Genomic DNA, 13,028 nt, shown 5'->3' with positions numbered 1-13,028 from the left:
TCTGTGCAGTACACATATGGGAACATTCATTCCCGCTCTGTCTGTCAGTCTTGTCTCTCGCTCTGTCTCAATCTCTCTCTCTCTCTGTCGTACAGGTACATGCATGTGCAATGCCACAAATATGCATGCACAAATTAAATGCTTAAAGAATGTGCCATGTCATTCTTCCATAAGAACATTCTACATGTGTGTGTGTGTGTGTGTGTGTGAGAGTGAGTGTGTGCATGTTTGTTGATAGCCAAGATACATCACCAGTCTGAAGTCACACAGATGTACATACACACACAAAAATTACTGAAGAAGAAAAAGCAAGCAAGAAAGAACGACGAGAAAAAAGGTGTTTTTTGTGTGTGTGTGTTGTGGTTTTTGTGTGTGTGTGGGGGGGGGGGGGGTGGGGAGGTAGGAGGAGGTGGGAGGAGTTGATGAGCTTTTTTTTGGGGGGGAGGGTGTGTGTTGGTTGCGTGATGTTCAGTTTGATCACTACTTATATGTGTTGTACGCCTGTACATTACTTTTTTGTGTGTGCATTATTTTTTCTGTTTTTGCATTTTTTCCCTTTTCTTGTTGTTTCGAGTTTGTTTGCTTATCTAATATACCGGTAGGTCCCTGTTCTGGTTTAGTACATGTGTGTGTCTGTGTATCGTTATGCTTTAATTTTATTTTTAGGGGGGAAGGGGGGGATTTAATTGGTTTTTGGGAAGGAGGGGCAGGTGTTCGACATTTTCTTTTTATCTATTGTTGGTTGCAATTTGATCATGCATTGTATGTTTTGCTAGTTTCACAAGTTTTTTGAGTGTTTGTATTTTGTTATGCGTTCTGTTTGTTTTGTTTGAGTGTCCCTTTGTTTGCTTGTACATGTTGTTGTGCATTTACAATCAAGAAAGAAAGAGGAAAATGAAGGTAAGAGAGAGAGAGTGATTGGGGGTGGGGGTGGGGGGGGGGAGTGTTTTGTTTTGTTTGCCACATGCAGTTTGTTGTTTTGTTTTAGTTGCTTTGCAATTTGGTCACTGCAGGGTTCTGTTGTATTCTCGTTCAATTGCAAGGTATGCTCGTTATCCCGTGTTCTCAAAGTTACACGCTGTTCCATACATCTTTTCCCTCCTCGTTTCCTTCCGTCCTCCCTTCTCCCGTTCCTTGCGCAATCGATAACTCAGTGAAAACCACCTAAAGAATCAGGGGAGGCAATTCAAACGCCAGGCTCAGTTATGCGACAGATTTCTAAATGACATGTAACCAAGTCCGCATAAAAATGAGGACAACAGCAATATATGCCGTGTAAATCGATGTATAAACACGCCAGCGTAACTTCCACTTTGCACAAATCTGCTATTCTTCGCCCTTTGCGGTCCCAAAACGCATCAGGGGCAACCACTCCATCAGGGTTCCTGCAGGGCAGAGCTGATACAATTCAAGGAGTTTTCAAGGACATTTCCAGGACCAAATAAATGCTTTTCAAGGACATGATTTTCCCCAAATTAATGCAAAGCACCAAGCTTACCTTCAGTTTTTCAAGTCATCAAGTTTCTGGTGAATTTCTATTAGTCATTCCGTAGTTGTTTCCCTTACCAACTTCCGGGAAGGGAAGCAACTACGGGTGACTAGTAATAGTTCATCTGCTTTCGTTTTCACTCGATCTTTTATTCTCCCAAAATGTGTACTGTATTTGACGAAAAAAAAGGGGGTTGCATTTTTTTTAAAATAAGACAAGCTGCTGACGAAATGTATAGACAACAATTTGGAAAAATCAAGTACTTTTCAATGACTATTTAACAAAACTCTATTTTCAAGCACTTTTCAAGGCCTGGAAAAGGTTTTCCAATTTTCAAGGAGTTTTCCAGGGTTCAAGGACTCTGTACGAACCCTGCTCCATACGCAAGCAAAATTGAAGCAGACGCTAAAAAAAGGGAAATGGGAAAAGTCGATTGGCCAACGCCAGATTGTAACCAATGAAATCGCCCCTGTCACGTCGTCGCGTCAACTTCCGTCGCCATTTGCTCGCAGGCTCAGGTGTGTCTTGTCGATACGGTATCCTGTTTGGATTGGAGGTGCATCCCCCGGGCCCGAGGCAGCGTGACATTTTTGTCACAGTGACAAGTCAAATTGTGGCCGCAGTTCTGTTACAGTGTTCATTTCTTTGGGAGCGAAAATCTCGCCGTGACTGTGGTGGTTCTTACCTGAGGGTTTTCTTCTTACCTGAGAGAACAATAGTACGATTGAAAACAAGGAAGAGACCTCGAAGTCCAAGCTACGTCGTTGCGCCATCAGTAAACAACATACCGTGAAGTTTTTATCGATGTCTTGATTTTCCTCACGTAGCGCCGTTACGGTGACTTAAACTTTTCACAATGTCCAAGAAAGATCGGAGAAAAGTGTTGGCCCGAATCTGGGGCACACCAACTAGCAGAGACATAGACTTCATAGATGAAGGTAACGAAATTGTGGTAGCTTCTTCGTCCAAAGGAATTGTGGCATGGTGGCTTCAGATTTTCCAAGCAGTGTATCCAAACATCAAATACCTCGAGAAAGGAGACGTTATTAAACTCAAACCGACAGTTGATGTGTCGGTAAAACTGAACAAAACTACAAGACTTATGCGTATCACAGGTAAAGGGCATTGGCGATGGTTTGTGGATAACTTTGAACAACTTCTGGATGAAGGGAACAATGAGGCAGAGACACTGAGTACAGCCGATTCTTCAGAAAATTCTGTGACGCGCTATCTTCAACTGGATAAAGATGATGCACTGGTGTGACTGATTTCTTTTTTCTTTGCTTTTTGCAGGGACCTATATTTATAGGTCTATGCTTTTTGTCATTCCGTTTACAATTTTTTTTTAAAGTTGGCTTAAATTATTATATTTTGACTATTGTGTGCAGAGGTGCACCAAATATCGTTTGTGTGTTGTGGCGTTTTGTTAATTCACTTAGTCCTGTCATATTCTGTTGTACTTTGAAATAAATAAACAAAATTGTAAAGTTACTAGAAAGATTTATTGTGTGGGGACAACAAAAATCAATGGAGACAGCCATTTTTAACTTTAACTGAAAGTGTCATATAAGATTATCACTGTCATTTAGAAGTGCACTTTCATGTAAGCTAGGATTCTCTGCAACTGAAATTTGGAGACATTTGGTCCACTTTAAAATGTAATCAATATGATCTGAGATGCATGTTTCGGGGCCATAAGGCATAACACATTTGTAGGTGTGTTTCTTTTTTTCTTTTTTTTTCCAATGAATTAAAATTTTGAATCCAATGAATGGGAAACCTTTTCCCGACACTGTAGCAGAAACACTTGTAAAACTCCTCTGTTCGGTATGTCTCCATTTTATTATTCCCTCTTTCCTGATTTTCAGGAATTTAGGAGGTTGGGTCAGGGATTTAAAAGTAAAAAAAGTGGGGGGGGGGGGGGGATGGTGGGCCCACTGTAGTTTCTTGAATTCTTCTTCTCTCCTTTTAATTTTGTTTGGCTACAGATTTTGGCAGGTGTCCTCCTACTGTCACACTGTGTCTGTAACCACCGGCCTGACAGACTGTACATATTGATCTGTCTGCCTCCATCAGACTAGACCGAACAGCCAGCCTGCTAGTCTCCCTTCTCCTTTTTTATACTAGCTTAGAAACCTGTTTACTGGGGAAACAAGGGAGAAACTTGTCAACAACACTGAGAAACAAAGAAAATGTGCTGGTTCTATAATTTTTTTCTGAATGTTTGAGAAAATATTTTTTTCTCTCACACTCATTGAGCAACTGAGTGGATATTACAGGGGGGGGGGGGGGGGGGGGAATGTAAGACTAAGACTTGCCTTCAGGTTTTATTTATGCACTGATATTTATATACATATATATATATTTATACAGAAAGAAAGACAGAATATAGTACTAACAGAAAAACATGCATATCCGCTGGCTGAACGTGATGGGTTTTCCTTTCTTTTTCATTTTGATTACTAGCTGCACGAGCAATGTTTGCTCTGACAAAATAATGCATTATGTTCTTGGCTAATTTACAAATAGGGCTCTTGCTTGCTGCTTTTGTTTTAGAAGAAAAGGCCATATCAATGTCAAAAGTGGAAACAAGCCCACTTTATAAGGATCTTGTTGCCTCAATAAATTTTTCATGAATAGCAAACCATTTTATTTTTGGTAGTGCTGATAATTGCAGGGGTGGCATAAATCTTGTTCAACTTCAAGGGTTCTTGGCAGAAATGATAAAGAAACCTTCAATCTTGTGGAAATGATTGCGTACATCACTGTGGGTCTTTTTAGGATTTTAAATTGCGTAAAGTGTGAAAGCTTAGGCCCAAAAAAAAAGTTGTATGTTTCTGGTAACATGGCTACAAAAAATAGGGTAGGTAGGTAGGGATTTTTGTTTTTTGTTTTTTTGTTTTTTGTTGTTGGTCAGGGTAGAAAATAACTATACAGTGACGCAAAGAGACTGGACTTACTATACAAAGAGAAAGACAACACATTACAAAACAGTGGTAAGGCATCCGTCCCGTGATCGGGAGGTCGTGGGTTCGAATCCCGGCCGGGTCATACCTAAGACTTTAAAATTGGCAATCTAGTGGCTGCTCCGCCTGGCGTCTGGCATCATGGGGTTAGTGCTAGGACTGGTTGGTCCGGTGTCAGAATAATGTGACTGGGTGAGACATGAAGCCTTGTGCTGCGACTTCTGTCTTGTGTGTGGCGCACGTTATATGTCAAAGCAGCACCGCCTTAGGCTTCAACACATAAGGCCAAAAAAAAAATTGTCTGTTTCTGGTCACCCGACCGACCCTAAATTTCGGCGCCGACCCTAAACTTTTTTTTTCCAAACTCAAAATTTTTTGGTTTTTTTTGTTTTGTGGTAAAGGACAGGGTGAGAAAATTAACAACAAAAACGTGTGAAAACGAAAGTCCTCTGACATAAATGTGTTCAGTGTCTTGTCTCTATGTATAGTGAATCCAGTCTCTTTGCGCGATTTTTAAAGTTAGTTTTATTGGTCTACATTTGGGGTAAAAAAAATAATAAAAAAAAAAAATCCCTACCTACCGACCCTATTTTTTTTTTGCCATGTTACCAGAAACAGACAATTTTTTTTTTTTGGCCTAAGTGAAAGCATCCTTCGGTTTCAACACATAACATCTGTGACATCAACCGGTGATCTAGTACTACATGGAAACTTGGAAGCGTGCATATCACTTTTTTTTTTTAAACACAACAAACATTTCGTCATATACCGTAATCATTCATTCGCTTGTGGTTTACCAGCAAGCGGCCGAAAACTGAACCAAGCTAAGTTCTTGTTACTTATTGTTTGTCTGTGCACTTAAAAGACCGTTGGGTCGACATATTTGTGAATGTATTGTTTGGTCAATAACAAACGTTCCAACAAATTACCTTTCTTGTTTTTTGATTCAGAAAAAGCAGAAAGCTGCTCGCAATGGTGTCCTTATGTTGAGGATATCACTGCATTTTTAGTTGTTGCCAATACTGAATAAGACTATTTGTTAAATAATATGGTTTTAATTCAGTTCAGTTCAAGATGACATCTATGCGCTTGAAAGGGCTGTACGTACACGCTCTGGGCGGGGATATAGCTCAGTTGGTAGCGCGCTGGATTTGTATTCAGTTGGCCGCTGTCAGCGTGAGTTCGATCCCAGGTTCGGCGGAAATTTATTTCACAGAGTCAACTTTGTGTGCAGACTCTCTTCGGTGTCCGAACCTCCCCCCGTGTACACTACATTGGGTGTGCACGTTAAAGATCCCACGATTGACAAAAGGGTCTTTCCTGGCAAAATTGCTTAGGCACAGTTAATAATTGTCTACCTATACCCGTGTGACTTGGAATAATAGGCCGTGAAAGGTAAATATGCGCCGAAATGGCTGCAATCTACTGGCCGTATAAAATTTCATCTCACACGGCATCACTGCAGAGCGCCTAGAACTGTACCCACGGAATATGCGCGATATAAGACTCATTGATTGATTGATTGTCCCATCTTTGAGGAGGTTCCCCGGTCCACTGGGTGCAATGACAGTACAGTGGAACCCCCTTTTAACACTTCCCCCCTTTTATAAGACCTTCATTTTTGGCTCACGTAAGTTTAGCCTATATGCGATCGTAACTTTGTCTGTCTGTGCGTGCATGCGTATGTGCGTGCGTGCGTGCGTGTGTATGTCTGTGGTAGAAACTCTAACATTTGAAGACGTCACATTACATTACATTACAGCAGAGGGTTAGACGTCACGCGAAGGAAGTACTGAAAGTCTCGGTCATTATTATTTTGAGCGGGCCGAGACTAGTTGGCAGTCGTGTCCCTGTAAGTAGGCTACATGCAGACAGACAGATCTAGATCTAGTGTCTCGCTTTCTTGCACGGTTTCACCTATGCTCTTTCTGTGTGTGTGTGTGTGTGTGACGGAGTGATTGAGTTTGTGTTACTGTTTGTCGATTTCTTACGTGAGCCTTGATGGCTTCGCCTCTTGTTCATATATGTTCTGTTCTTAACCTGTGTAAATTGACCTCCATTTTAAAACTCGCTCCTTCTTAAGACCTGATTTTCCCCCATCTCTAGAGGTCTCCAAAGGGAGGTTCCCCTCGACATATACTGGGTGTCCAAACAAAAAGTACCCCATTTTCTTTCAATACTACAGAAAAGTCAGTAACTTTATTAAAATCATTTTTGCGTGATATTGTAGTCAGTTCATACAAGTTTTGTCCCCAGTTCACAGCTTTTAGTTGAGATCATCTGTTTTTTCACACCACGTGATCAATGTAGCCACCCCGTTTTCCAATGACAGACTGTAACTTCATTGCCATAATTATTGTTCATTACATTGGGGAATGTTTTCTGTGGGATGTTCTGGATTTCTCTGAGAATGTTTGCCTTCATTTAATTGTTGTAGGTTTCTTGGTCTGGGGTACATATTAGCGTATTAGCTTTCATATTATTTTTTTCATGTCTCGGTACTGATGTTTCAATGTCTTTTGGGGTACTTTTTTTAGACACCCTATATATCACTTTGCAACTGAACAGTAATAGTACTAATACATGTGTCAAATTTCTGACAGGTACAAGACCTCCTGGACCAGATTCCGGAAGGGGGCGGGATTATGCAGAACGACTATATCATGCGCCTGTGGAAGTCTCTGCTAGACGACTGGTTTGGCGTCGGGGCGATCGTGTACGTAGTCACGCCGCGCATTGACTCGGAGCGGCTCTTTCAAATGATGCTGTTGATGCTGCGAAACAAGGGGACCGGGTTTGGTGTCACGCTCGTCACGCCCACCAAGACTACTGATGGAGAAAAGTTTGCCAAGGTAACATTTTTGTTCTTTTTCTTTTGAGAGTTTTGATCAAAGTCTTAAAATTTTTGGTTTGAAAATGTGCAAATCTGGCTAGACATACAATAAACGTACTAACAAAAATTGCACAATTAAAATAGTGTGGCAGATTTGATTAAAACCGGGGGCTGCCAGGGGATTGTGCGGGATGTTTCTTATTTACTCGTGATGTTGTTTGACCTCGCGTTGTGTTTTGTTTTGAGTGTAAGAATATTTCCCGTTTCCCTCTCTTATCCCCGATGCAGTAGACTCTAGTTTTCAGCTATCATACGGCCAACGGCCTCTCTCTTGCAACGAATGTAGCCCACACCGTGGTTGTACAGTTTAAAACATCATTTTTATTCTACAAGTGCATGAAATCAAAACATCGTCACTTTCACGCAGACTCGTCACTTCACAACTATCTCTGTCGTGTCTCAGTACTGTCGCTGACTGTCGTTTACACAAGGGGGGTGATTATCAGGTTCCCGATTGACAAGGAACTCATTCAGACTTAAAGTCTTTATAACAGAACTCCCGATTAACAAGGAGCTATTTAGTGCATGAGATACTATCACTATCAGATTCCCGATTGACAAGGAATTTATACAAACGTTATAACAAAACTCCCGATTGACAAGGAGCTATTTAGTGCATGAGATACTATCAGATTCCCGATTGGCAAGGAATTTATACAAGCGTTATAACAGAACTCCCGATTGACAAGGAGCTATTTAGTGTAGACTGCAAGGTTCCTAGTTCACAAAGAATGATTAAACAACAGATCTAAACAATTAAATCCTTACGGTTAGTAATGAAGGCCGGCTTCCGATTAACGAAGAAGTCGGCTAAGGTTTACTTTTCCCGGTTAACAAGGAATTTAGTTAAAGTTAAATGACTCCCGATTAACAAAGAGTGCCGCGCACTTGAAATCCAAAACATTATATAGACCTCAAATCTTTGGACTATTTCGCATAATCATGCGCTACAGTGAACTCTGACCCTGAATCACTAACTTCCGGCAAATAATCCGGTTCTTCTTCAATTTACACTACTCCATTTTCCGCTAACCGTCGTTTAACAACCATGTCCGTAAGGGACTATTATCCTAAGGAAACTTATCATTTTATCAAACAACTCCCGCACATCGATACTAACAGATTAGCAGCTGGTCGTCTGCTACAAAGTCACGTCTGCTTGAAGCGTCAGTGCTAAGCTGTTCTAAAAACTAGCATCGTGCGTCGTAAATTACGTCACATAAAAGATGGCGTCAAGTGCATGCGTACCAATGAAGTCACTCAAACACGCGCACGCACACTGAACATTATTACGTGGGCTGTAAGGCTATTCCCTCACAATAGTAAACAATATGTACCTGATCCGAGATAATTCACAAACGCAACTAGCTTAATGTCAATTTATTCTTCCGTCCCATGACCCTCTGATTATTATATATGAAGTCTTATATCACGCGCGTATCTCCAGACTCGGACTCAAGGCGCAGGGATCTATTTATGCCGTGTGAGATGGAATTTTTTACACAATACATCACGCATTCACATCGACCAGCAGATCGCAGCCATTCCAGCGCATATCCTACTTTTCACGGCCTATTATTCCAAGTCACACGGGTATTTTGGTGGACATTTTTTATCTATGCCTATACAATTTTGCCAGGAAAGACCCTTTTGTCAATCGTGGGGTCTTTAACGTGCACACCCCAATGTAGTGTACACGAAGGGCACACCTCCCGGTTAAGACACCTTCTGTTGTCCCGTTGTTTATTATCTGTCCCAAAATATATACAGTCGAACTCGCTTAAGACGAATCACTGGGGATCGGAAAAAAAGTTCGTCTTAACCAAAATTCGTATTAAGAAAATTGATCGATTTTTTTTTTTTTTTAATTTTTTTTTTAAGTCTTGAACATTTTATGGTGTTTCAATTTGTTTCTTTCGCAACTTTCATGCTGCTTCACGTTTAGACAATAAAGTGACATATTCAGGTACATGTTCATGTGTGTCTCATGTTGAGTGATGATTGTTGAGTTTGAGTGAGAGTGAGCACACAGATGTTTCATCCAGTTGTTACGTTTTTGGTCACACACACGCGCACACACTGACACTGTCCACATTCGCGGTGTTCCTATCATTTGTCCGGAATCACTTACCTTGGCGACGGGTAGCAAACCTTGGCCAATTTAGTTTTTTGTTTTTTTGTTGCAACATGATGTTCAAATCCAAATCGAAAGCACTGACTGACTGATAAACTATCGCGAACCGGCGAACGCAAACGTTGAGAGTGTGGTTTCCCTTGTCCAAGGGAAACCACTCTGGCATCTATATTTTTGGGCAATGGCTTCCGTTCGATGTTTCGTTTTTGGTATTCGCGAAGGAAATAAACGTCAGTCAGTCATTCATGTTCAGTGTCTGAGCTATCAATCACTTTGATTCTAAATTTGAAATTGTTTTGTGAGTACAGTGTAATCAGTTTAACTTTATTCAGTGATCGGTTGAGCAATGGTTCAAGCAGTCGACGCAAGGGAAGACTTTGACACACGTGTATTCAAACTTCTCAAATTCCCATGATATGTCGATCTCGGGACGAGTTTAAAGATTTCGTCATAAGCGTGAGTAAATTACAGACATTATGCATGCTTGGGAATCCAAAAAGTGCTCGTTATAAGCGTAAATTCGTTATAAAGAATTCGTTTTAAGCATTTTTTTTAAGCATGAAGAAAGAGGTATTCAGTTGGGAACTTAAAACTAATTCGTTATAAGTCAAAATTCGTAACTAGCGTGTTCGTTTTAAGTGGGTTCGACTGTAACTGTCATGACGGGCCACCTGCACTGCAGGGACACTGTTTGTTTGGTCCCAAGGCTGTTCTGTCATAGCTGGTAACACTATTGGGTTTTCATAGTGATAAGAGGATTTCTAAAGTATAACTTTCACCAACATGCTTTTAAAGCTAAAACATAACGAGATACAAGTTCCTTGATCGAATAGAAACTTGTGAAAATTGGCACACAAAAAACAACACAAAAAGAAAATTTTTAGCTCTGTGTAAAATCCTGGAACAAGCTCTGTGGTGATGAACATAACATTGCACGCGAGATGGATTTCATTTACTTTATTACAGGGCCAACACCTTTCCGGTTCTCTCCGGAAATCCGGTTTTTGAAAACAGATTTAAAAAAAACGGAAAATCCGGTTTCTCAAAGTAAAACTTTAAAAAAAAAAAAAAAGTTTTTTTAGTTTGGATGATTGATGGAAGCAAAATGTGTATTATAATATAATTTTTAACATACATTTTGGCACCAGGAGAGGCTGTTCTTAGCCCCTGCCGCCGTGGACCCTGGCCTTTCAGGTTTTCACTGTTTGTTGGTGTTAACCCGGTTATTATCGTATTGCGGGAAAGAGAAGAAAACAAGCAATTCATAATGTACATTGTGCAGGTGATGGACATGACCAAGCGACGGCTGAAAGAGGTCAAGGTCTTGGCCCCGTCGGGTCACCAGAAACGCTTGGTGTCTGACGTCAAGGTGCAGTGGGCGCTGGACTCGCTCACCATCGTCCACGAGGATTTCTCCACCAACTTCATTGCCGCTTACAAAGACGACGAGGCGGAAGTCCTGACCACGACGGCTCATTTCCACAAGTCCCATTTTCACTTCAACCTGAAAGACAACGTCTGCTACAACCGACTCCCCACCAATGATCTCAAGCGAAACTACCTCCTGCCACTGAACGTTACCAGCAATATTTTTTAGGCTGTTTTGGAATTTGCAGGGGTGGGTCGGAGGGTATTGTACAGAAACAGTGGCTGTGTTAATAATGGCGTGGTAGCCTTTAAAGGTGAACGAGAAAGGATAACAGTGATGCGTGTCACTATTTATTGTTATTGGTACAATATAGAAAGAAAGGACAGCTGTGTTATTCATGGCATGTTGTGTTGCGTGGGGTCAGTGCCATGGATACATTTTGCAGACATCGCACTGACAGGGTGTGTTTCTGATGGCACGCTAGCCCAAGTGAAAATGACAACAGGTCACAGTCAGGTTTCTTATAATTAATGATAACTTATAGTAGCACTGAACTACCAATATAATGTTTAGCTTGTTTTAAATGTGCACCAGGGGGGGTGGAGGGGAGGGGAGGGGAGGGTACATAGTTGTGTACCTGTAAACAAAGAGTTCATCATTAACTTATTTTGCAAGATATTAGTAATCTAATGGTGTTATTTTCAAGTATTTAAGGAGTGAGAGATGATAAGTCACATGATCATTGTGATTTTCACTTGTGGACCTGCTAGTGTGCCATGGGAAATGTTGAGTGGTTGAACAATTCTGCAGAGTATGACTGAAAGATCAGTGACTGTGTACTATGGAACACTTTTTGTGCCTCTTTTGCACAAAAAATGTACAATGAACGTTATGATAACATTTGGGGACATCTTTTTTGCATTGCCAACATATCTTAAACTGCTACGGTTGAATGCATTCCAGACTTACTTTTTGAGAAACGACCAAATGAATTTCCCGCGCAGTGGGGCACTGCGGTTATGAAATTAAAGGCCCCTCCTGTTTTTGGAACCGCAGGAGCTTTCTAGTTTGCTGTTGGGTAGATTTTTGGTTCCTCTTTCCTGTCATGCTCTCTTTTTCTTCATGAATTCTTTTCTTTTTTCTGCCTTCTTGCTCATTCACCTGTATTTTTTCCAAAAATCTCTTCTCTTGCCGCTTGTCTCGCGATTCATGTATAGTTTAATCTGTTAGTGTTCTGATGTAAGTCCAGCAGTAGATAGGTTAAGCCTATTTTAACATACTGGAAACTGGTAATCTTCCAGTAGGTATTAATTTAGTTTTACTAAAGCCTGCTGGGACACAAGTAATGGGTTAGTGCATTTGTAAACAGGAATCGCTTGACAAGTGGCCCCCTTCATCCCCCCCTTCCTCGTCCTGATATGGCTCTGCGTAGTCGGCTGGACGTTAAGCAACAAATAAACAAACAAACAAACAAACCAAATGAATTGTTTGTACATGTAGTTAGTTTGGTCGTGCATTTTTCCCCTTGAATGCTCATGCCTGCAGTATTTATATTGTGACCCGATTCTTTTATAAAGATCTGCGTTTGTCTTTTACAGTACAGTATATATATGCCTTCATAGAGCCCCTGTCTTTATTTCTCTCTGCCTGTTTCCATTCTAAGTCACTTGTAACTACAGCGTAGCATTTAAGTGTTAATTTATAATATAATTGATAATGCATTCAGACTACATATTTATGGAGTGACACAAGCTACAGAGAAGCAGTTTCTAACTTCAATCAGTTTTGTTCGCAAGATAGGTAGCATCGGCCAGTACTGAAATGTATTTTGATGTACAGTCAAAAGATTGCTCCGACTAGCTATTACTCTATTATTGGAAACTCCTTTTTTTCATGGAGTTGTGATTTACTGGTTGGTGTTGGAAATGACAATCTGTTGTAATGATTGTATCTGCAGTATACCTGTATCAGCATTTTTGTAATTAATAAATGTTTATTGTGCATCTCTTTTTTTGTGTATGATGATGCAGGTGTGTGATTGTAATGCAAGATTGAACTTGTATTCTTCATGACTTTTAAAAGTGAGCGAGTATGCTTGTGCCTGTTACCCTGGTGGTAACATATCGGAGAAAAATCACTTTTTAAATCTTTTGCAACGCAAACCATTTGTGCCAGTT

The 13,028-nt window shown here is 40.7% G+C and overlaps 1 protein-coding gene across 1 annotated transcript; it reads left to right on the top strand.

Moving 5' to 3' along the window:
• The first annotated feature begins 1,981 nt into the window (after positions 1 to 1,981).
• LOC138963848 (uncharacterized) lies at positions 1,982 to 11,839 on the top strand. Its single transcript, XM_070335702.1, has 3 exons — positions 1,982 to 2,747; positions 7,059 to 7,307; positions 10,765 to 11,839. Exons 1-3 carry the CDS (start codon positions 2,346 to 2,348, stop codon positions 11,077 to 11,079), a joined length of 966 nt encoding a protein of 321 aa, XP_070191803.1. The 5' UTR covers positions 1,982 to 2,345; the 3' UTR covers positions 11,080 to 11,839.
• Positions 11,840 to 13,028: the final 1,189 nt, after the last annotated feature.

The sequence above is a fragment of the Littorina saxatilis genome, linkage group LG4 (assembly GCF_037325665.1).
Source record: "Littorina saxatilis isolate snail1 linkage group LG4, US_GU_Lsax_2.0, whole genome shotgun sequence".
NCBI lineage: Eukaryota > Metazoa > Mollusca > Gastropoda > Littorinimorpha > Littorinidae > Littorina > Littorina saxatilis.
Note: the sequence above shows the minus strand (reverse complement) of the source record. Positions and strands in the feature narration are given on the sequence as shown.